The sequence below is a fragment of the Lutra lutra genome, chromosome 11 (assembly GCF_902655055.1).
Source record: "Lutra lutra chromosome 11, mLutLut1.2, whole genome shotgun sequence".
In the NCBI taxonomy this organism is placed as follows: Eukaryota; Metazoa; Chordata; class Mammalia; order Carnivora; family Mustelidae; genus Lutra; species Lutra lutra.
This window is the reverse complement of record NC_062288.1, coordinates 35,164,457-35,190,748: the sequence shown is the minus strand read 5'-3', so window position 1 is coordinate 35,190,748 and position 26,292 is coordinate 35,164,457. Positions and strand designations below refer to the sequence as shown.

At 40.6% G+C, this 26,292-nt stretch overlaps 1 protein-coding gene across 4 annotated transcripts in view; it reads right to left on the bottom strand.

Annotated features, from left to right (window-relative positions):
* Positions 1 to 26,292, bottom strand: part of CDK14 (cyclin dependent kinase 14) — a 592,901-nt gene that overhangs the window by 118,705 nt on the left and 447,904 nt on the right. Inside the window, exon 13 of one of the 4 annotated variants that reach the window (XM_047694487.1) lies at positions 17,669 to 18,373. The exons of the other annotated variants lie outside the window; for them this stretch is intronic. Coding sequence (XP_047550443.1) covers positions 18,319 to 18,373 — 55 coding nt within the window. The 3' untranslated portion in view covers positions 17,669 to 18,318. Of the gene's footprint in view, positions 1 to 17,668; positions 18,374 to 26,292 lie in introns of those variants that run through there. 4 annotated transcript variants of the gene reach the window in all.

Sequence of the window (26,292 nt, the reverse complement as noted above, 5' to 3'; positions counted from 1 at the left end):
ATTATAAACTGCCAGAAAGTGGGCCAGAAAAAGGAAAATATTAAATTCTTGCTTTGGATTGTGGAGCTTAGTTAGATAAAAACTACCCCAAATTTCCTAGCTGTGATTTTATTTATGACTATTTTCTACCATCCCTGGAAAAAATCAATGTTTTTGAGTGTTTAAGTTCACTCTCAAATCAAGTAAGAGTGGTCTGGCTTTTAAAAAATCAGTTAACTTTTCATATAACTCTACTAGCCTCTCCCGGGTACTAATGTGAAGCTATAGATTTTTCATATTTACATTTTATAAATCAACTGATACAGATATCATCATAAAATATTCATGGAGAAAAGCTAATATAAGTGAACTTCTTGTTATTTTTTTTCATAAAAAACCCTTGTGTATTTGAACTTATTTTTACTTAACTCCTGCATCGATCACGCTTTCATTTAACCTGCTTAAGGGGAAGAGAAGGTTAACTCGTTCATTACATTATCTCTGCAGAGATTCCAAGTTAATTTCCTCTCCAGTTCTTCTCAGTGCCTAGTAGCAGTTACTTTTTTGGTTGTAAAGCTTTATTTTTTTAATAGCTTATATAAGACCCATATGTGCTCAACCTTTAATTCTATGTAAATAATATTAAAAAAATTTTCTCTAAGATGTGTTAGAGCTTACCAAACAGTGACATTTTTCTTCTACAGGAATAGTATAAACCGGTCAGGCATAACAACTGTGCCTCAGTTACATTTTAGAAGAGATTCATAGATTTAGTTGACTGGTGATTAAATGATTCTATACTTATGTTCAGTATTTTACTTTAATAATGTGGTTTACAGTGGAAGAGGCACAAATAATTACTTTTTTTTTTTTTAAGATTTTATTTATTTATTTGACAGACAGAGATCACAAATAGGCAGAGAGGCAGGCAGACAGAGAGGAGGAAGCAGGCTTCCCGCAGAGCAGAGAACCCGACGCGGGGCTCGATCCCAGGACCCTGGGATCATGACCCGAGCCGAAGGCAGAGGCCTCAACCCACTGAGCCACCCAGGTGCCCCAAATAATTACTTTTTAATCCTCTGAAGGACAGTATAGAAAAGGATATATTTTACTTCAGTTAAAGTAATAGGTAAAAATGCATTAATAAAAATTAACCCTTATAATCAGAAGGATAAAACTTAGAGAATATTTAAAATTCCAAACTCCCAGGTCAGTGCAGAATACCCACAAAACCCAAAGGATGTGCATTCATCAGTGGCTTTTAACATCCCGGTTATTTTGTTTGTTATATCCAATTGTAAACATTAGGCCTTCAGAACCACATGACCTTCCCCGCATGGAATTCCATTGTTACCGGAAGAACATCAGGCAACTTGTAACCTTTCCGACTTCTGGATATAGATCAGGATAAAATTAATAACTCTCCTCTACTCCACAGGACCGCTGTGAAGACTGACCTTTTCTTACCATAACCTGCTTCAATCGATCATAGGCATATTATTTCAACTATTTCACAAGTTTTCAAAATGTCTTTATGAAATCAAGAGTGAAGCAAATTCTTCACGAATGTTCTACCCTTGTGATGTTTCTGGTATTTTTGCTGCTTAGACAATAAAGATGATTCAATTTCCTGAATTCTAAGTAACTGATTATAGCACCGTTTCTTCTGAAAAAGACTTCTGACAATAAAAGAGTGCATCAGTTTAAATTCAAAACTTCATGTATCCAAACAAAACAAAACAAAAAACCCACAAAAAATCCACACACATTAGACCTCAGCAATGGCTTATGTTTTACATTTCAGATGGTTATGTTCTTAATATCTAGTCTAAATTATATGGACAGTACAAAAAACATTTTCACTACAAAAGGCTAGGAAACTCTTTAACTTATTGCGTCTACATTATGGTAAATTGAGTTAATGGAAACTGGTAACTTCAGATACCTTCATTCCTCTGAAACGCTATAGAAGTTACAAATCTCATCATCAGAGGCTGGATTTGGAAGCTGATATCTGCTTCCCCAGGATGGAACAGTACGTCCTCCGACTATAAACAGTGCTAAAAATAGCTCCAGAAAGGCATCATTTTGTATGAAATTATTTCACCAAAAGAGAAGGAAAATATATCTTTAATCCTGAACAAAACCTCTTCAAAGTTTATGTTCTTGATAAACCTTTCACTGAGAACTGCAAATATAACTTAGTAATGCAATAAATGCCCTTACGAATATATCAGATTTTCCACTTAATGCTTTTTACAGGCTTAAACTAAATGGAGTAAAAGGAAATCACCTTTTACAGTCCGACTCATACAGGAAGAATGTCTTGCTGTTATGCTTTTTAAAGAAGGCATGGTGAATTTATATCAACTTTGGCGAATCTTGGGGCATGATAAAAGGAAGAAAAATACCAGCACAGTGAACATTCCACAGAACTCTCTTCACATGTTTATTTCCTTAGAGACTGGATGTGATTCAAAATGTTGAGAAAAATGTAAAAAGAAAAAAAAATTAAGGTAAGAGATAAACAGTTTAGCACCCATGCTGATGATACAGAAGAGATGGTCCCCTACTCCTTTTTGGGGGGGGGGGGTTAAAGACTGTATTTATTTACTTGAGACAGAGAGAGAGTGCACCCAAGTGGGGACAGGGACACAGGGAGAGAGAGAAGCAGGCTCTCCACTGAGCAGGGAACCTGATGCAGGGATCAATCCTAGGACCCCGGAATCATGACCTGAGCCAAAGGCAGATGCTTTACTGAGTGAACCACACAGGCGGCCCGATGTTCCTCTACTCCTTACAAAAAAAATAAATTGTTATCTCAACGATTAAGGATAATAAATGGTTAGGATTAGAGAAAAATCACCAAAACCAGTGCTCCCATTAAATCAATACAAAAGAAAATTTGGTTAGGTCAGAGCATATTATGGGTTGTTGAAATTTAGTTCAAGGCAAATGAAAACATGTTTTCTGGGGCCTCTATTCTTAGCTTCTTTATCTTATGATACTATATCAGGAATTTGAAAATATATGATTTCATTATGATGTAAAAAAGAAATGGCCTGTATGCTTATGTTCAAAATAAGAATTGGGTTAGCACTGTTGAAGAGTTGGCATCCTCTGTAAAGGGCCTGGTAATCTTCAGGAAGAAAAGTCAAAATACTTTTTAGTGCTTACTCCTCTTACAAGGAGCCTCCTGTCTTCCCTATCCTAGTGTGTCTTCTAGACGTCATTCTGAATCAACAGCCTGTTGAATTATCTGCTCTCCCGATTATCACAAAGGACATGACCAGCAAATGCCACTCTTCCTTTTTTAAAAGATTTTAATTATTTTATTTACATTATTTATTTATTTAAAGATTTTATTTATTCATTGAGAGAGTGAGAGTGTGCACGTGAGTTGGGGAAGGAGTAGAGGGAGAAGCAAACTCCCCACTAAGCAGGGAGCCCTACTAGGGGCTCCATCCCACAACCTTAAGATTCATGACCTGAGCCAAAATCAAGAGGCGGACACTCAACCCACTGAGCCACCCAGGCATCCCACTGTGGTTCCAATTAGTGTGGGAAGGCATACAAAAGAGGAAAAAGCATTTATTGAGCATGTACCAACCACTAGACACTTTTCACATTGTCTCCCTATTCTCCATATCCAGCTATGAGATGATCATCACTCCCCTTCCTTAGAGATGAGGAATCTGAGGCTCAGAGAAGAGCAGCACAGCCGAGGTCACACAGCAAGTGAGGGGCAGAGCATGTTCTATGCCTAAATGCTGATGCTTTCTACTGTGTATCATCCTTCTAAAGGTTTGACTTGTAGCTCTTTTTTTCTCAGTATAAAAGTAAGACATGGTCACTGGAGAGAACTGAGAAAATCCTGAAACATGTAAGGGAAAATAAAATATCCCATAAGTCGACCATCTGGAAGTGATGAACTTTTTTTTTTAATTATTTTTTTTATTTTTTATTTTTTATAAACATATATTTTTATCTCCAGGGGTACAGGTCTGTGAATCACCAGGTTTACACACTTCACAGCACTCACCATAGCACATACCCTCCCCAATGTCCATAACCCCACTCCCTCTCCCAACCCCCTCCCCCCATCAACCCTCAGTTTGTTTTGTGAGATTAAGAGTCACTTATGGTTTGTCTCCCTCCCAATCCCATCTCGTTTCATTTATTCTTCTCCCACCCCCTTAACCCCCCATGTTGCATCTCCAGGAAGTGATGAACTTTTATCAGATGTGTTTACTCCTGTGTGTGCAGATCTGAGAAAATGTATCATTTTGTTTCTTTGTAATTTTTATCACCTCATTTTTTTTTAACAAGATAAAATTCCCTTTCAAAACCTGAATTTTTGGAGAAGAGAGGCAAGATGGTAGAGGAGTAGCAGACTGAAATGCCATCAGATCCCAGGAGTTCAGCTAGATAGGTACCAAACCATTCCGAACACCTGCAAACTCAACAGGAGATAGAGGAAAAGAAGAGCAGCAATTCTAGGAACAGAAAATCAACCACTTTTTGACGTGCGGAGAAGTGAATCTGAAGCAAGGTAAGATAGACTGTGAGGGGAAGGGCTGGCTCCCGGCAAGCAGTGAAGCAGTAGAGCACAAAATAAGAACTTTTAGAAGTCTGCTCCTCTGAGGGATGTCACTCCAGAGGCTAAGCAGGGGTGGAGCCCGCCCGGGGATAGTGTGGTCTCAGGTCCCACAGGGTCACAGAAAGATCGGGGGTGTCTGAGTGTGGCAGAGCTGCCAGGTATCCAAGCAGGGAAGCCGACTATATAGACGGAGCCAAGGAGTGTGTTCTCAGCTTGGGGTTACCTTAAACTGTGATCCAGGGCACAGTCGGGCCATTGCTCTTCAACCAGGGACCCCACAAGTGGCAGATCCGGGGAGAGTCACCTTCCTGCTCTGGGAGGAGCAGCATGACAGGAATCTGCTGGGTTTGGAGACTCCAAACAGGGCTGTGCGCCAGAGATAGAAACGCTCAGTCACAGGCCGGGTAAGCACAGAGGACGGTAGGAGACCAGGGAGATGGGAGTGATTGACCACTTTTCTCTGAGGGCACACTAAGGAGGGGCCCCAAGCTCTCAGCTCCTCTGGGCTAGAGACTGGGAGGCTGCTATTTTCATTCCCACCCTCTAGAGCTCTATGGAAAGCCATCAGGAAACAAAAGCTCTCGAGAACGAACCCAAGCAGATTACTTAGCCTGCCCCCTGCAAGGGCGGCACAATTTCACCTAGGGCAAAGACATTTGAGAATCACTGCAACAGTCTCCTCCCCCAGAGATCAGCAAGAATACCCAGCCAAGATCAAGCTCACTGATCAAGGCAAACAGCAGAACTCCAGAGTTAGGGGAAAGCAATGCCCAGAATTCATGGCTTTCCCCCCATGATCCTTTAGTTCTGCAAAGTTGAACTATTTTAAATTTTATTATTTTTCTTATTATATTTTTAAACTTTTCCTCTTTACTCTTTAATGTTTTTATAACAAGTTTATCTTAATACCTTTCTAAAAAATTTTTTTAAACCTTCATTTTTATAATCATATTTTATACCTTCATTGTATTTAACCTTAGTTTTTGTATACATGTAGGGGTTTTTTTCCTAAAAAAATTTGGGATACAATTTCTTCTAATAGATCAAAATATACCCTAATCTAGCACATGGCTTTGTTCTAGTCTCCAGCCTGGGCACATTCCCTCCTCTTTTTATCAATTTCTTTTTTAGAAATTTTTAAAAAGCTTCATCCTTAGAGTCATATTCCATTCCTTCATCGTGTTTAACCTTATTTTTTTTTTATATATATAAGTTTTTCTTTCTTTAAAATTTTGGGAGGTAGGGGCGCCTGGGTGGCTCAGTGGGTTAAGCCGCTGCCTTCGGCTCAGGTCATGATCCCAAGTCCTGGGTTCAAGCCCCGCATCGGGCTTTCTGCTCAGCGAGCCTGCTTCCTCCTCTCTCTCTGCCTGCTTGTGATTTCTCTCTGTCAAATAAATAAATAAAATCTTTAAAAAAAAATTTTGGGAGGTAGTTTCTTCTAAGAGACCAAAATACACCCAAAATCAAGTGGGTGGCTCTGTTCTATTCACCAGTATAATATATATATATGTATATACATATATACATATATATATGTGTGTGTGTGTGTATGTATAATTATTAAAATTTTTATTTCTTTTTCCCTCCTCTCTTCTCCCCTGGGTTTTGGATCACTACTGATTTGGTTAGCATACATTTTTATGGTATTTTTGCCACGCTTTTAGTATTTTATTCTCTCGTTCATATATTCTTATCTGGATAAAATGACAAGATGGAAAAACTCAACACAAAAAAACAAACAAGAGGCAGTACAACAGCTAAGGACTTAATCAATATAGAGATTGTTAGTATGTCAGCACTAGAGTTCAGAACAATGATTCTCAAGGTGCTAGCTGGGCTTAAAAAAGGCATGGAAGATATTAGAGAAACCCTTTCTGGAAAAATAAAAGAAGCAAAATCTAACCAAGCTGAAATAAAAAAAGCTATTAATGAGGTATGATTAAAAAATGGAGGCTCTTACTGCTAGGATAAATGAGGCAGAAGAGAGAATTAGTGATAAAGAAGATCAAATGATGGAGAATAAAGAAGCTCAGCAAAAGAGAGACAAACAACTACCAGACCATGAAGGGAGAATTTGAGAGATAAGTGATACCATAAGACGAAACAATATTATAATAATTGGGATTCCAGAAGAAGAAGAAAGAGAGAGAGGGGCAGAGGCAAATTATAGTAGAGAATTTCCCTAATATGGCAAAGGGAACAAACATCAAAATCCAGGAGGCACACAGAACCCCCCTCAAAATCAATAAAAATAGGTCAAGACACCATCATCTAATAGTAAAACATGCAAGTCTTAATGACAAAGAAAAAAATCTTGAAAGCAGCTCAGGACCAGAGGTCTATAACATACAGCAGGAGAAATATTAGGCTGGCAGCAGACTTATCCACAGAGACCTGGCAGGTCAGAAAGGACTGGCATGATATATTCAGAGGACTAAATGAGAAAAGTATGCAGCCAAGAATACTAAATCCAGCTAGACTATCATTGAAAATAGAAGGAGAGATAAAAAGCTTCTAGGACAAACAAAAATTGAAAGAATTTGAAAACACCAAACTAGCCCTACAGGAAACACTGAAAGGGGTCCTCTGAGCAAAGAGAGAGCCTAAAAGTAACAGACCAGAAAGGAATAGAGACAACACACAGTAAAATTCACCTTATAGGCAATACAATGGCACTAAATTCATATCTTTCAATAGTTACCCTGAATGTAAATGGGCTAAATGCCCCAGTCAAAAGACAAAGGGTATCAGAATGGATATAAAACCAAAACCCATCAACATGCTGTCTATAAGAAACTCATTTTAGACCCAATGACACCCCCAGATTTAAAGTGAGGGGGTGCAAAACAGTTTACCATGCTAAGACATCAAAAGAAAGCTGGGATGGCAATCCTTATAGCAGGTAAATTCGATTTTAAGCCAAAGACTATCATGAGAGATGAGGAAGGACACTATATCATACTTAAAGGGTCTGTCCAAGAAGAAGATTTTAGGGGTGCCTGGGTGGCTCAGTGGGTTAAAGCCTCTGCCTTCGGCTCAGGTCACGATCCCAGGGTCCTGGGATCGAGTCCCGCATCCTGCTCAGCGGGGAGCCTGCTTCCTCCTCTGTCTCTCTGCCTACTTGTGATCTCTGTCTGTCAAATAAATAAATAAAATCTAAAAAAAAAAAAAAAAGAAGATCTAACAATTTTAAGTATTTATGCCCCTAACATGGTAGCAGCCAATTATATAAACCAATTAACAAAATCAAACAAACACATTGACAATAATACAATAATAGCTGGGGACTTTAACACCCCCCCCTCACTGAAATGGACAGATCATCCAAACAAAAGATCAACAAGGAAATAAAGGCCTTACATGACACACTGGACCAGAAGGACATCACAGATATATTCAGAACATTCCATCCCAAAACAACAGAATACACATTCTTCTTTAGTGCACATGGAACATTCTCCAGAATAGATCACATCCTGGGTCTCAACTGGTACCCCAAAAGATTGAGATCATCCCCTGCATGTTTTCAGACCACAGTGCTCTGAAGCTAGAACTCAATCGCAAGAGGAAAGTTGGAAAGAACCAAATACATGGAGTCTAAAGAGCATCCTACTAAAGAATGAATGCGTCAACTAGGAAATTGGAGAAGAATTTAAAAACTTCATGGAAACAAATGAAAATGAAAACGCAACTGTTCAAAGTCTGTGGGACACAGCAAAGGTGGTCCGGAGAGGAAAGTATCTAGTGACACAAGCCTTTCTCAAGAAACAAGAAAGGTCTCAAATACAGAACCTAACCCTACACCTAAAGAAGCTGGAGAAAAAACAGCAAAGAAAGCCTAAACCCAGCAGGAGAAGAGAAATAATAAAGATCAGAGCAGAAATCAATGAGATAGAAACCAGAAGAACAGTAGAACAAATCAATAAAACTAGGAGCCGGTTCTTTGAAAGAATTAATAAGACTGATAAACCCCTGGCCAGACTTATCCAAAAGAAAAGAGAAAGGACCCAAATTAATAAAATCATGAATGAAAGAAGAAAGATCACAACCAACACCAAAGAAATACAAACAATTATAAGAACATATGAGCAACTATACGCCAGCAAATTTGACAATCTGGAAGAAATGGATGCATTCCTAGAGACGTATAAACTACCAAAACTGAACCAGGAAGAAACAGAAAACCTAAATAGACCCATAACCAGTAAGGAGATTGAAGCAATCATCAAAAATCTCCCAACAAAACAAGAGCCCAGGGCCAGATGGCTTCCCAGGGGAATTTTACCAAACAGTTAAAGAAGGATTAATACTTATTCTCCTGAAACTGTTCCAAAAAACAGAAATGGAAGGAAAACTTCCAAACTTATTCAATGAGGCCAGCATTACCTAGATCCCCAAACCAGACAAAGGCCCCACCAAAAAGGAGAATTACAGACCAATATCCCTGATGAACACGGATGCAAAAATTCTCATCAAAATACTAGCCAATAGGATACAACAGTACATTAAAAGCATTATTCACCATGACCAAGTAGGATTTATTCCTGGGCTGCAAGGTTGGTTCAACATCCGCAAATCAATCAGTGTGATACAATGCATTAATAAGAGAAAGAACAAGAACCATATGATACTCTCAACAGATGTTGAAAAAGCATTTGACAAAAGTATAGCATCCTTTCTTGATCAAAACTCTTCACAGTGTTGGGATAGAGGGTACATACCTCAATATCATCAAAGCCATCTATGAAAAACTCACAGCAAATATCATCCTCAATGGGGAAAAACTGAGAGCTTTCCCCCTAAGATTGGGAGCACAGCAGGGATGTCCAGTATCACCACTGCTAATCAACATAGTACTAGGAGTCCTACCCTCAGCAATCAGACATCCAAATTGGCAAAGAAGAAGTAAAACCCTCACTCTTTGCAGATGATATGATACTTTATGTGGAAAACCCAAAAGAACCCACCCTAAAACTGCTAGAACTCATATAGGAATTCAGCAAAGTGTCAGGATATAAAAATCAATGCATAAAAAAAAATCAATGCACAGAAATCAGTTCCATTTCTATACACCAACAGCAAGACAGAAGAAAGAGAAATTAAGGAGTCAAACCTATTTGCAATTGCACTCAAAACCATAAGATACCTAGGAATAAACTAATCAAAGAGGCAAAGAATCTGTACTCAGAAAACTATAAAGTGCTCATGAAAGAAATTGAGGAAGACACAAAGAAACGGAAAAACGTTCCATGCTCATGGATTGGAAGAACAAATAGTGTGAAAATGTCTATGCTACCTAAAGCAATCTACACATTTAATGCAATCCCTATCAAAATACCATCCCTGTTTCTCAAAGAAATGGAACAAGTACCCCTAAAATTTATATGGAACCAGAAAAGACCCCGAATAGCCAGAGGAATGTTGAAAAAGAAAGCCAAAGTTGGTGGCATCACAATTCCAGACGTCAAGCTCTATTACAAAGCTGTCATCATCAAGATAGTATAGTACTAGCACAAAAACAGACACACAGATCAATGGAACAGAACAGAGAGCCCAGAAATGGACCCTCAACTCTATGGTCCACTAATCTTCGACAAAGCAGGACAGAATGTCCAATGGAAAAAAGACAGTCTCTTCCACAAGTAGTGTTGGTAAAATTGAACAGCCACATGCAGAAGAATGAAACTGGACCATTTCCTTCCACCACACACAAAAACAGACTCAAAATGGATGAAAGACCTCAATGGCAGATAGGAATCCATCAAAATCCTTGAGAACATAGGCAGCAACCTCTTCGACCTCAGCGGCAGCAACGTCTTCCTAGGAACATCGCCAAAGGCAAGGGAAGCAAGGGCAATAATGAACTACTGGGACTTTATCAAAATCAATAGCTTTTGCACAGCAAAAAGAAACAGTCAACAAAACCAAAAGACAGCTGACAGAATATATTCTGAGAAGATATTTGCAAATGACTTTTCAGATAAAGGGCTAGTATCCAAAATTCTATAAAGAACTTACCAAACTCAACACCCAAAGAACAAATAATCCAATCAAGAAATGGGCAGAAGATATGGACAGACATTTCTGCAAAGAAGACATCCAGATGGCCAACAGACACATGAAAAAGTGCTCAACATCTCTTAGCATCAGAGAAATACAAATCAAAACCATAGTGAGATACCACCTCTCACCAGGCAGAATGGCTAAAATTAACAAGCCAGGAGAGCACAGATGTTGGAGGGGATGCAGAGCAAGGAGAACCCTCCTACACTGTTGCTGGGAATGCAAGCTGGTGCAGCCACTCTGAAAAACAGCATGGAGGTTCCCCAAAAAGTTGAAAATAGAGCTACCCTATGACCCAGCAATCTCACTACTGGGTATTTTTCCTAAAGATACAAATATAGTGATTCAAAGGGGCACGTGCACCTGAATGTTGATAGCAGCAATGTCCACAAGAGCCAAACTATGGAAAGAATCTAGATGTTCATCAACAGATGAATGGATAAAGAAGTAGTGGCATATACATACAATGGAATACTACGCAACCATCAAAAAAGAAATCCTGCCATTTGCAATGATGTGGATGGAACTAGAGGGTAATATGCTGAGTGAAATAAGTCAATCAGATAAAGACAACTATCATACGATCTCCCTGATGTGAGGAATCTGAGATGCAGAGTGGGGGGTTTGGGGGTTGGGAAGGAAAAAATGAAATAAGATGGGATCGAGAGGGAGATAAACCATAAGAGACTCTTAATCTTCCAAAACAAACTAAGGGGTTGCTAAGGCGTGAGGGGGTGTGGAGAGGGTGGGTGGGTTATAGACATTGGGAAGAGTATGTGATATGGTGAGTGCTGTGAATTGTGTAAGCCTGATGATTCACAAACCTGTACCTCTGGGGCAAATAATACATCATATGTTAATAAAAATAATAAAACAAAAGAAAACATAAAAACCCAAAACCTGAACTTTTAAAGCTCTCTTTAAACTTCTCAAAGTCAAACTCAGGTCCATATTTAGATCATTTTAGCTTTTTGTTTTCTCCCAGTGAAGAAAAAAAAAATTGTAACAAATTTGGACATCATAAATACTTTTTTTCCTATTGATGGTGTATCCCCCCGCTCCTTAATACTTGGGATATTTACTTTTCTCTCACTATTTCCTAAATATTGTAGTTAGTTTGATCAAATCTCCACATGCAAAAAAATGGTTGTGGGCATTTTATATCAAGCCAATTCTTTGTGATGCACTCAGCTTTGTGTCTATCACACTGGGATGCGAGGATGAAAAAAAATTTTTTTTCCACTTTACTGCACATCTCTCCTTTTATTGTATTTGGCTTCACAGAGTTTGCTGCACCAAGAACTTCCATTAAGAGGAGAAAATAAGCCTTCAAGGATAGGTGAAAATTGTTACTATTTCTTGCATACTGACAGGTGCAGCTGCAGTAGAAGTTAGATGGGAAATTTAAACATGTATTTTTCTTAAAAGTGTGGGTATTTATTATCACACAGCTTCTAAGGTTCAGGAATTCTGGGCCAGCTCACGGTCTCTCACAAGGTTGCAGTCAAGCTGATGTGCAAAGCTACAGTCGTCTGAAGCTTGGATGGCCTTGATGAATCTGCCCCCAGGATGGCTCACTCACATGGCTGCTGGCAGGTCACAGGTCCTCACCATGGGGGCGTCTCCACAGGGCTACTATTCACATGACTCACATGACTTGGCAGCTGGCTTCTGCAGAGCCAGTGTTTAGAGAGAGAGAGAGAGGGAGTCCGAGCTAAGGAAGGGGCTACAGTCTTTGATGACTTAGCTCCAGAACGAATGTGCCATCATTTCTGCCCCATGCTACTGGTCACCAAGACCAATCCTGGTACAGTGTGGGAGAGACCACCCAAGGGTATAAAGACCAAAAGGCAGTGATCCTGGGGTCGGGGGACGTGGAGGCTACTAATCCATGCTGATGATTACAGAAAGTACCTGGGTTTTAAAAAATTGTGGTAAAATATATAGAAACTAAAATTTGCCACTTTAAGCATTTTTCAGTGTGCAATTCAGTGACATTACATTCACAATACTGTTCAACCATTACTAATATCTCTTTCAAAACCCTTTGTCATCCCGAACAGAAACTCTGTACTAATTAAGCAACATATTTTTCTTATTAGAATACTGTGACAGTAATATTAAAGATAATTTTCAGAAAGTAGAAAAACAATGCCCCCAAATTCTACCACCCTAACACAACTGTTTTCATCTTATATGTTACTTTTCAGTCACAGTCCACAGATGTAATTTTATAGTTAATATGTTAATGGGCATATAATTTTTTATTTATTTATTTTCCCCCCAGAAAAACACAGGAAGCCTTCCTTTTGTTTTCAGAGTCTTCATAATACCATCCTAACATTGTTGTATAATATTCCCCGAGGTTCCTGAATCATTATTTATCACACCTTTCCCCATTTCCTTAATCTTGGTTAGGCTAACAACAAGTCTTTTTTAAAAACAGAATACAGGGCGCCTGGGTGGCTTATTGGGTTAAGCCTCTGCCTTCAGCTCAGGTCATGGTCTCAGGGTCCTGGGATTGAGTCCCGCATCGGGCTCTCTGCTTGGCGGGAAGCCTATTTCCTCCTCTCTCTCTCTGCCTGCCTCTCTGCCTGCTTGTGATCTCTCTCTGTCAAATAAATAAATAAAATCTTTAAGAACAGAATATATTACACAGTAATGAAAATCTTTGGGCAGCTAGATTTTTACTCCATTGCCCTAATTCTCTGGCATAAACACCAAAGAGTCAAATGACTATGTAAAAAGCAGAATTCCCCAGGCTTCCTGTTGCAAGTAAAATCCCATCTGTAGCCCATGAGGCCTTTCCTTGGCGGGCCTCTGCCTCCAGTCTCCAGCCTCCTCTCCTCCCACTCGCTAGACTCTCACACTGGGTTCTCCCACCTTCATTCTTCAGCGCATATTTCTTGAGTGCCTACTATGCGACAAACTCAGTTGTAAGTACAAAGGACATGGAAGGAAACAAAACAGGCAAAACCCTAGCCTTTGTATGCCTTCCAGACTGCCCACGCTCTTCCTTTCTTATCACATTGCCCTGTTTTATTGTCGTCATGTACTTATCACTCTTGGAGACTATTTTAGTGCTTGTGTATTCTTCTTGCTGCCCTAGAAGGTAAGCTCTGGGAGGACAGCAACCTCATCCGTGCAGTCCCCAACACCTGCCGAACCTATACATGACTCGAAGTCAAATTTCTTTAAAGTGCCATGAATGAGTATCTTTACAGTTTTTAACACATTTCCATTAAGTTTTCCACATTGTTTACCAGTTTACGGTGCCACGGCAGTAAATTAGTGGGACCATTTCTCTGTAACTTCCCCAGCACCAGTATTTTGGAAGGAAGAATGAAGGGTTGATCGACAGAAGCATAGGAATGACTGAAGCGATCTTTTAGTGCTTTAAAATATTGCACTAAAACGTTACGTATCTTGATGACTAAGTCATTTTTGGTGAGCCCAAGGTGCCTTCCTTGCCTCATCCTGGTCTCAGTCCTGCTGTGGATCACAGCAAAAGAGGGACAGATTTCCAGATCTGCTTGAGGGCACAATATGATTGAAGACAGGGAAATAAACGTTCTAAAATCAGCTTAAATGTTCCTATCAGAAAAACATGGGAAACTTTTATAGGATGCCTGGGTGGCTCAGTCAGTTAAAGCATCTGCCTTCGGTAGGGGTCACGATCCCGGGGGCCTGGCATTGAGTCCTACACCAGGCTCCTTGCTCAGCAGGGAGCCTGCTTCTCCCTCGGCCCGCTGCTCCCCCTTGCTTGTGCTCTCTCTCTCTCTGACAAATAAATAAATAAAATTTAAAAAAAGAAAAAGAAAGGAGAACATGGGAAACTTTTTGAGAGTAATTCTCGGGTTTAAATGAGATAAACAGCACAAAGCATTCAGCCTGCTGCAGACATATCCAAGTGTGCCACGAACATGTGTGGCTGGTGGTACTTAATACTAAACATTCCCGCTACTTCTCCATTACTTCCATACATGTGAAAAGTTAAACCCACTCTACTAAATGCAAGAAAAGGAGACTTTTTTAAAAAAATTAATTTTTTTTTCAGTGATCCATCCATAATTCATTGTTGAAAAGGAGCCTTTTAAGACTATAATACTCTTTTCCAAATCAGACTATAACCCTGAAAATCCTTTGGTAGAAAACACCTCATCATTCGGAGATTTACAACTATTGGGAAAAATAAAAACTTCAAGGTCACGAATAAACTTACATGAGAAAAAAATCTCACTTTCAATTTATTTTAGATTTTTTAAAAAGATGTATTTATTTATTTTGGGACAGAGGGAGAGCACAAGCACATGGCTGGGGGGAGCAGCTGTAGGAGAGAATCTCCAGCAGACTCCCCGCCGAGTGAGTAGCCTGATGAGGGGCTCGGTTTCATGACCCGGAGATCAGGACTCGAACCGAAATCAAGAGTCAGTCACTTAATGGACTGAGCCACCCAGGCGTCCCCCAAATCTCACTTTTTAAAATGTTCATCCAATAGAATAATGAGAGAAAATCTCAAGTAAAAATATTTTCAGGGGCGCCTGGGTGGCTCAGTGGGTTGAGGCCTCTGCCTTCGGCTCGAGTCGTGATCCCGGGGTCCTGGGATCGAGCCCCGCATCGGGCTCTCTGCTCGGCAGGGAGCCCGCTTCCCTCTCTCTCTCTGCCTTCCTCTCTGCCTACTTGTGATCTCTGCCTGTCACATAAGTAAAAAAATCTTAAAAAAAATATTTTCAGTATTATTTTACATATCTAAAGATAGATGCATTTTCTTGATAGATCTGCTTCAGGAATTGTTTCTTAATTTTAAGATTTGCGACTGTGTTTTGTTGTGTTACATACCAAGGCACACTCCCCTCTTTGTCAGTCTCCCCTTGACTCTGTGTCCTCTTTATGACTGTCTAATATCTTCCTCACTTCCTCATGACTGGTTCCTTTTTGAAGTCTTGCTTTTCTCCTGCCAACCAGGCACTTGGGTGCTGTCTTCAAATCCACATTTATCGAGACAATGGTAAAAAGCATGTCTTCTACCTCAGCCATCTTCATCCTTCTTTTTCTCTTCCCAACCTTTTGTTCAAATGGTTCCCAAGTAGAGGGACTCACAGATACCAGAGCCAGGGCCCTTCAAACTGTAGAATATCCAGCTGTCTTTCTATTAGATCCCTGGCTTAATACAACTGTGTCTGGAGAGGGATCACTGTGATTTCTTATATGGCCCAGGCCGTTGCTAAAGTTAGCATGGAGAAAACATTTTTTGTTGTTGCATTTGTTTTGGCTTTGTGATTCAAGCTCTGGAAAATAATTTATGCTACTCTGTGATGTGATGTATGCTCTAAATACAAGAACCCATCAGATGAGAGATCTTTAAATTTTGGGGTAAAAAAATTTCATATATTTCTATCAAAAGACTTTATTTCTGGGGCACCTGGGTCGTTCAGTGGATTAGGCCTCTGCCTTCAGCTCAGGTCATGATCCCAGGCTCCTGGAATCGAGCCCTGCATCGGTCAGGCTCTCTGCTCAGCGTGGAGCCTGCTTCTCCCCTCTCTCTGCCCGCTTCTCTGCCTACTTGTGATCTCTCTTTCTGTGTCAAATAAATAAAATCTTTTTTAAAAAAAGACATTATTTCTTCCTATATGAAAATGTGTAACGTAAGTCGGGAACTTTAGCAACAAATCTGTAGGGTGCATCACAACTCAGGAAGAGTTAAGAACTGGCACCTTACATTCTTTTCTGAGTTCTAAGCCCTTGCCTTTGACCTTGCACTTTTTTCTCTCTGTACCTATACGAATCTGCATGTGATTGCATTACTGTTATCATTCAGCCCAAAGTGCTTTGGGAAGTTACAAATGGCTGTTCCTAGCACAGAAACAGTTGCTATGTTATAGAGACTTCCGTCTAATGATTCCTCTGCAGATAATACACATACCCATTAACAGAAAGCCTACCACTCTTAGAATGGCAGGGAACTAGTTTTGTGCACAGAAGCCCAGTCCTAAAGCACATTAGCATTGACAAGAACCTCAGGATGCCTCCCTATTTTGTTCTGTTGTGTGTGGGGTGTGGGGATGCCAAGGCTTTTCCAAGAGGCTGGTTTCTTAAAGAAAAACGTGCCTACCAACCAGCCCTGCTTTTGTCTCTCATTGTGTAGAGGAGATTATGGAGCTGGGGGCATGGGTGCTCTAAAGGTGGTTTGATGGTGAGTACAAAATGGGGTGAAGCTGTCTTTACTGAAATGAGCACAACCTTTGAGTTGCACATTCCTTTATTCCTGCCTTTAACTCCACATCTGGCTCTTTGTGGAAAATGATTTATAATGGTAGGGTTATCATTCCATATCCACGGCTTAAAGAAACATAAAATTCGCATAACTACTAGAGCTGTTTATCTGCTTGAGTACTAATTTTTATCTTTATAGCTGAAATAAAAGAAAGATAAATGAATAAAGTTAAAAGGCTACACATCTATTATCCTCTGGGGTCTAACTACTTATAATTGCCTGGTATACATGGGTAAGGGTGTTTTTAGGCAGAAGCTAGTGGTATGATACAAACTGTTAAAAACACACACACACAAGTCTACTTGGGGCGCCTGGGTGGCTCAGTTGTTAATCATCTGCCTTCAACTCAGGTCATGATCCTGGGGTCCTGGGATCGAGTCCCGCATCAGGCTCCCTGCTCAGTGGGAAGCCTGCTTCTCCCTCTCTACTCCCCCCTGCTTGTCTTCCCTCTCTTGCTGTGTCTATCTCTATCAAATAAATAAAACCTTAAAAAAGAAAAACAAAACCAAGCCACAAAGAAAAAACAGGTCTGCTCATGTTTTAAAACCAATATATCATGTAATGTAATAAAATAATGTAAAAAAACCAAAGATATGCATTTGCAGATCATTATAAAAATACAGAAGCGTTTAAAAAATTATTATTTCGGAACTTCCAAGAAAACTTTCAAAATGATACTGAGGTCACTTCAGAATGGATGGAACAAGCACAGGCTTTATTTTTAGTCAATGTAAAGAACTGTTTCATACATAGAGAGTGGGGGTGGGGTGCACTCCAAATTAAGGAAGAAGCTTGTTTGCAGCTTGACACATTTTTAGCACATTCTTAAATTTTATTTCTATATTTAGGAAAAACTAGCTATAAACAGGTGACCAAGCTGAGACAGTGACATGCTACTTGCCCATAGAAGTAGCACTGCCCAAATACCAGGCTTTGAAACTCCATTCTGGATACCCGAGAGAAAGATGTCCAATATTCAACAAAATTGAAGGATTGGAAAATTGGAAATCTCTCAGATGTTCTGAGAGAGAGAGAAAATCCTAGGGGAGAGTCAGAGGATTTGGATTTAAGCCCACAGCTATCTGAGAAAGAATAAGCAAGAGAACAGAAGCCCGGGCAGTAGGTTTTTAGCTACAAAATCTAATCCATCTCACCACAGATTCTGGTGGAACATCTGTTATGAACTGATCAGAATTCACACTCTACTCTGCACTATTCAATTTGGTAGTCACCAACCACATGCGGCTACTTAAATTAAAATTAATTAAAATTAAATAAGACAAAAAAATTCAGTGCCTCAACTGCACTAACCACATTTTCAGTTAACGAAGAGCCACATATGGCCAGTAGCTGCCATCCTGGACAGCGCAGATATAGAACATTTCCATCGATGCATAAAGATCTACTGCACAGTGTTGCTCTGTCCTTTCAAGATCCGCTGCAGCTTCCAGAAATGTCTAAAATTAAAAAAAAAATAATTGTGTAGTTTAAACACTGGGAGGATTTGGTTCATTAGATGAGAAGCAGAGATCGGGTTGAGAACAGCAGTGAATACAGCTATGGAGAAGATGGCTGGCTCAGTGATCACCCCCAAAACATGCTGGCCCTTAAGGAGCCTGAAGTCGCGAGGATGGAGGATGTCCCCGTGGAAATCTTTTTCACTTCCTTGGGGAAAAGAAGAGACATCAGAATTCTTTCAGGGGTCACAGCCTAAAGGTTAAAGATGGGAGGTAGCAGAATTCTGGAATGGAGTAAAGCCTAATTGTCCGCTAAATAAAATTACAACTGTTAGTATAATTCAATGCCAATTCTAAGCTTCAGTCAAGGATGATAATGAGAGACAAGTGGAAAAATCACATTTGTGTTTATGTTTATAAATAAAATGATGTGTCTCATTCTACTCAGAGGCAAAGACATAGAATCTGGTATAATCCTTAATCAAGCAGCCTGCAAGGTAGCTGAGCCAATGAAAACATTCTCCACCTAAGCAGATACCTAAAGCGGCAGACGATCAAAGCATGGGGAAGCTCTGATTTCTCTACTGGAGATACCTTACTTGTTTTGCTTAAGGGAAAAAAAAAAAATTAGTTGCTTATCTCACTTTTCTTTTTTCCCAGAACACGCTGCCCTCTACAGGTCACATGGATATACACATATGTAAAGATCTGCATGAATAAGGGTTCAGTTATATCCAAAGTTAGCAAAGGTATGACGAAAATGAGGGGAAGCAGTTAGTTCTGTTGTCTGAAAGGCTTTAGGATCAAGCTGAGAAACAATCAACACTTATAAACCTTTAATAAACCCTACCTCGTCACCTGACATAAATACGAGAACTCATAAATAGTACTATAGTCCTATCATGGCATTTTCCTGGAGAAGCTTAAAAGTATGTTGACAATCATTTTCCCTTTGTTTTAATGAGGGAAGGGAGGATGTGGAGGAAAGAGGAAGAAAAATGGGTGATGTGGTTTGACAGCTTTCACTACATCTCCAAAGTATACCAAATTTGATCTAAAACTCAATATATTAAGACTAGGCTGAGTTGGGAAGTAAAAGCCAATGAATTTAAAGGAATACACATGATTTTATCCCTGCTAAGAGTTTAATCTTTTAAACCCTGGCTGCAGTGAAGTGGACAAAATCTGGCCTAAGAAATGAGAACTACCCTTCATCTTGACTTCAAATAATTTTTTCCCCATAGTCGTGCCATAAATACACACACACACACACACACACACACACACACACACAGCTGGTATGTTTATTGGTTTAGTCACTAAAGGATTTAGCTGGACAAACATCACAAAGATGATGACTGATTTAATTGAATTTATGATCAAATGTTTTCCATTGCAGGAAGAGTGGGAAATCACTTATGGGGCGATTTGAATAATTTAAGGGAAGTTCTCTATTTGGCATTATGTTTGTCTATTAAGTCTTGAGGGATTAAATACAGCTGAGGCCTAGCAGATAATTCACATACAGATACACAAGATACGCTATGTAACAATGCAACAAGGGGCAGAATATTGATCCCTTTGTGTACATTTCTATTCACTTGTATGTCATTGACATTCTGAGTAAGAACATCCACACACATGAGACTTCAATTGTAAATCACCACTAGATTCTCCAAAATGTCTGAATAATCTGAACATGCTCTTTTAGGTAAAACAATAATTGATTTGGGGATTGTATGCATGTCTGTTTATGGCGTTTTAATGTATCTTTGTTGTTAAAGACATAATGAAATCTATTGTTAAAGTCACTCCCACGATGACTATAACAAGGTAACATGTGATTAGTGCTTTAGGGTATAGATGTGACTCAATGTCTCAAAGAAAAATGCCAAGTTACCTTTGTTCCCCGTGATAGGTAGCAACTTAAGGTCATGCTTCCAGTCTTCATGGTGTTTCTAGTGATAAGTCATTCACTTGTGCCATTTAAAAGTCCCCAAACAGCAAGAGTAACTCCTGTTGGTCTCACCACTGAAACCCCTGGATCAAGTGGACATTCGGTCCTAACACAGCTGGGTTAGTCTTACCCATCAGTTCATGTATGAAGAGCCCGACAGGAAAGGTCTCACAGATGCTTTGAACTTGATAAGTGTCTATGGGTTTCTTTCAATCTAATTAGGAAAACTGTCTAGTAGATGTGTTTCAAGACTTAGGGTAAATCACAGTTTTACATTAATTATGTACAATGCTATTTGTTAACATATCACTCTTAAGAAGGAACTGCTGGGAATGAGGGAATCTTATTTCTACATGAGAAGTATTTTAAAAAATGATCTGGTGACCAAGCAGTTCAGCATGTGCTCCTTGGAAGGTAGAAGAAGTAGTCCAGATGTCTGGGGACCCCGTATAGCACTGGGATTCATGTTTAAGGACCGCTGCTTATTGGGAACTGAATGAAATGCCCTGCCGGGGAGGGTAGGACAAGCTGTGCTGAAAAACAGGAGGGAGGTAAGCTAACGCTGGCCAACGGTGCCCCATCATTTACACCCATACTTTATTCAATCCTCACAACAACCCTGCTAATAGTTTAAAGACTGAGAAGCTGGGGTTCAGGTTGATTAGGGAGCTTCTGGAACATCACTGCCATTGAGTCGCTGATCTAGGATTGGAACTTGGCCCCTATGATACCAAATGATGCCAACTTTAGGCATTTTCTTGCCATTTGTGCCCACTGAGCTTTTGCAGCCTTCCTTCTTGGTTCGCATCAACTGTATCTATTGGCTGTGTATTCTTACAAGGTCAACAGGACTACCGTCTACACAGCAGATACCGGATGTACATATCAACATAAACAGTCTAAGAGCTGTATCTTCACAATGGGTGGAAGTTCCGCTCAGTTTTATACAAAGTCTCCCCATATGACAAGGGAGACCCTTGTCCAATCCTAATATTCAGGACGATCAACCAAAGTGTGGAGTGGGTGATAGAAGATGACATTGTTAAAATCATCTCTTTCTCCAGTGACTTCTTATGTTCGTCTCAATTTTGAGGCTGACAGTTCACTAAGTTCATAAACATTTTCTTAAAAGAAAATGATTAAAAAAAATGTTGAGTTTTTTTCATAACCAGTTTTTTTCCTAATAAATAAAGAGCAGTAAAAACTGCATTTCTGTTTATGTTTCACTTTTTAAAAAGTGGTAATTTTCAAGTTCTGAAACTGAATAATTAACATATGTACCCACAGGGGTCCATGGGAGGCTTACTTAGAAAAATGGAGCCCTCTCAATAGTATCTCATATGTGGCGAAGAGGAAGCTGAGCCTTTATGATATTTTCTGAGTAGAGTTAGGGTAGATCAAGGGGGCCGGGAACAACAGCAGAGAGGTGAATTCTTGAGGGAGTTCAAAAAGGGGAGAGAGCTGTGTGTCTAACCCCTAGCAGTTCCCAACAGAAAAGAGAGAGCGAGAACACGAACAGGAGAAAGGAACAGAGGCGCTTGCAACAGGCAGCGCCCCTCAGGAGGGAACAGCATGGCTTCTCGAGGGGAGGAGGAGGGGAAGGGATGTCTGCATGCTGTTCTTTGATACTTCCACGAGTTCCTCTGAGGATTTATTACACTTATTGGGCCCTCCAGAACTATTTTCTTCTCAGTGTTTACAAATAAAAGACAAGGGTGAGAAGCAAAAATATAAGGAAGATCTCTGGACATTGGAGCACAAAATGCCAAGAGCTCGAATGCACGGAGTTTTCACAGCATCAGACATCCATGCCTCTACCATGCTGGGTGGCACTTAAGATAAGTGAAGAGTTTACATGTTTCCCTACAGCTGTGCTGCCCAGTATGGTAGCAGTGTATGGCTATTCACATTTAAATTAACTCTTAAATTAATTAAGTTTAAACAAACTTTAAAATTCAGTTCCTAAGTCACGTTAGCCGAATGTCAGGTACTCAACAGTCACAGGAGGCTAGTGGCTGCTGCACTAGGCAGTGCAGATGGAAAAGATTTTCATCAATGAAGAAGGTTCTATTGGACAGCACTGGTCTAGAAACCTTAGGTCAGAGTTTTCGTTATCTCAGAGGCTATGAACTTTCTGGAGAACAATCCGTTTTTACCCCTCTAAGTGTAGGGGGAGGGGATTGTTTCTTCCTTACACATAAATTTGAGGAACCAGTGGGAATTAGGTAACATGGAACTGCCGGAGTCAGAGGCCTGTGCTTGTCACCAGATGGGTCAGAGATCAGATGAACCAGATGTGTCTGAGCTGGCAAGGACTGGGATGGCCCCCTCTGCTCTGCCTTACCCCTCGCATGCCTCATCGCTGAGTAGGAAACCCCAGTACCCACTTATGAAAAGCAGAATGGGCCCCCAAGATGTCCACTCACTAATCCCTGAAGCTTGTGAATGTGATGCCTTCCATGGCAAAAGGGACTCTGCAGACATAATTAATGTTGCAGACCTTAAAACAGAGAGATTAACCTGGATTATGCAGATAAGCCTTTGGAAGCAGAGAACTTTCTCCTACTGGAGGCAGAAGACCTAGGGCAGGAGGGGAAGTGATATAGCTATGAGGCAGTGAGAAAGGCTCCCTTCATTGATGCTGGCTGGACAGGGGAGGGGGCCGCGTGATGAGGAAAGAGGTGGCCTTTGCTGGGTGAGACTCCCTGCTGACAAGCGGTTAAAGAAAAGGAGGCTTGGTCAAGGACCACATGGGACTGAATTCTGCCGACCCACCACCTGAATGAGCCCAGAAAGAGATTTCCATCAGAGCCTCCAGATAAGGCCCGGCCCTGCTGATACTTGATTTCTGCCTTGGGAGAACCAGAGCAAAGAAACCAGCTGGGCCCACCGAGGCTCCAGCTCCAAGAACTCTGTGACAATACCACAGTGGTGTTTCACCAATCTGTGGTGATTTGTCAGGGCAGCCACAGAACACACAAATACCCTGTTTTATATTTTGGAGAGGCAGAAGAACTTCTTTAGCTCACATACCCTTCTAGAATCTGTTGTGGGAAACAGTGCAAGAAAGCCTAATTCTCTCAGTCATACGGCTTCCACAGTTGCTGCAGGAAGCTCGGTGCCGCTTCAGAAGCATGGCTGGATTTTATTCCTTAATGAGCTGGACGGCAGAAGGAAGGTATTAGCTGTACCATAAGCATGTACTTTGGGGTGAGGCATCCAACACATCATCTGAAAGGATGAAAAACAATGGCTGTTGCCAGCTCCCAAGCCTGGCACGTACTGCCAATTAGTAAGAGAGAAGATGGATATTTTCTGTCTATCAGAAGGGAAACAAACAAAAAAAAACCCCTTGTGCTCAGCAGATAACAAACAGCACAGGGTTTGCCCTTGGCCATCACCAGGGGTTATTAATAATAGCGAATTCTTTGGTACCACAAGAAAGATACGGACAAGAAATCTCACAATGGCACAGAATGACAGAAGGTAATTTCCTGGGGGCAGAGGGAGCTGTGTGGGATAGGGTACAGAGCTCACCAGCAGGGTCTGGATGGGTGGCCAGGAGGCCTGTCACCTCTAGCACTTCGACTGCTGCAAACTGGCCTTTATCCCAACGGTACATCATCCAGCAGCTGCACAGGGGAGGCCTGAGCTGATGTGTGTGGTCGGCCTGCTGCAAACCCTTTCCCCAGGACAGAAGTCAGGTTTCTACTCCATCACAGCTCTCCTGCTGCTAAGAAACCTAGGCTGGGAATAAATGACATCACTTCCCAGAAGAGATCTCCCCAACGAGGGCTGTAGTGAGAACAGAAAATCAGATACCTATTCATTTGAATATCAGGGTTTTAAAATTGATATTTCTCTCTTAAGATTCATTCTGGCAGCATACATTCTGAGCTGCAATTTTCAACAGCATTGATCAATTGACCTCACCGAGCATGTCTTTTTTTTTCTTTTAAAGCTATAAAATAGAGATGATGGCACGTATCCTGACTACTTCCCAAGACTGTTTTTAAAAAACACACTGAGATGTGGTAACATACAAGAAAGCAAATTCTACATTGCCAAAAGCTGCCCAAGTGTTAATTACCACGGCTACCCCATCACAGCTCTGACTGTGGGGAAAGGAGGGTACATGAGGGCTCTGACAAGGTATGTTTCATCTGTTATCATATTTACACCACTGCTACTATTAGTAGCCAGGTCTGAGCCTCCGGGAAACTTGCCAACCTTCCCTTGGTTAGCTTTCTCCGTGTCCTCCTGGTGGATGCCCGACCCATATCTTTGGACAACCCTTGATTCCATCTTCCTTGAGGCTCCCACCAGAGCCTGGACCTCCTCTTTCCCCTCTGAAAAATCCAGTCTGCAGTTTTCTAGAACTGCTCCCTGGCAGGTAGCAAGGGGCTTAAGAGTGAGTAAACACCACACCTACATGATGCTTTCAGGACCTGAACCAGTGATTCATTCCTGTGAAGAGGAACGTCCCCAGCAATTTCTCTGAACTGCAACTGTGGGGCCTCCCAACAACACTACGTGCAGGTGTCCGAGATCGGGACAGAGACCTGCTTGGATCTGAGCATCCATCCATCTGTTTCCAAGGCTGTCATAAAGAATTGGACGCCGGGTAGCGTCCAAGCAGCAGAGGACTGCAGCTTCAGCTCATCCTGGAGTGAAGAGAACGGAATTTCAAAATGTCTGCTTCACAGCGTGTCACCCCATTAAACCCAAGCCTAAAAAAGTGCATTGATGATGTACAGAGTAATTTCTTTGAAAATACTGCAAGAAGAAATCTCCAGGCACTAAATAAATTAAAACTGTTACTTTGAAGTAAATAGAATTATAACAAAAATTATCAACAATGAAAAAAAAAATGTGGAAGTGGAAGAGGAATTAAAACTTCGGCTCAACTGTGCCTCCTAGTGCCAACAGCTGTTCTTACGTTCCTTTCACTTCTCTAAACTAGTATAGAAAGGGACAGTCCTTTCTTTGCAGTGTATTATTATTATCTTAGAAAATTTGAGATCGACTTGGAACAATAAGGCAGAGTAGAAAGGCAAGACCTTTCGGTTTCCTGAGGAGGCACTGATTTAAATCTTAATGGAATGCAATCAGATAGGACAACAAGAAAAATAGGGACTTGGCAGCATAAATATAGAATGAAGTGTGTTATTATTTCTTTAAAAATTATTTTGAATACATTATGTTTTATGCACATGTACCACAACAACCGAGCAGGTCACCTTTAAAATACGTTCTGAAAATTGAGCATGGAATTCAAGAACCCTTTCAAGGAAAGTGCAAGAATGCGAAGTTAGAAAACTTTTAAATCTCCTCAATTTGGGTTTGTGACTGCTGGTACATTCAAATACATGCAGGTTAATGTCGTCTTCTCTATTCTTGCATTCCATTGAAGGAGCTTCACGGCAATGTCTCTGTACTTACTACACATTTTAAAGAAGCGATGCTTTCAATTCTTAGGAGAAATTCGGTCGGACTTACCTAACTAGAAGGATTATAAGCTGAAGCAGAGCACGTGGATGGAGAAAGCAGGGCAAGGCTGGCCTCCACCTAGTCAAGTCTGCCGACATGTACTGCTTTATCTGCCACGAGTTGTGTTTTCCAAATCTGTCCTCTGTGGCTTTGTGGTTTATCCTTGGTTCTCTTTTAGCTCCTTTCAACCCTACCCCCCCAAACTGTTCAGCTGTTAAAAAGTTCCAAAACAAGCAAATGTGTTCCTGGAATCCTACCCTAACCAGTGCTGGAGAGTGTATACTAAGGCTTGCTTCTCCAGCCAAAATAATAAAAGATCTTTTAAGTGGCTGAAATTCTTGGTTGATTGCATATACATGCCCATGTCAGACAACTATAAATAGAGAGATTTGGAAGAAAAATAGGGAGAGTCTTTATAACTCCAGTGAAATAAAATGGAATGTTTTTGAAGGCAGTGAGAAAACAGTACATG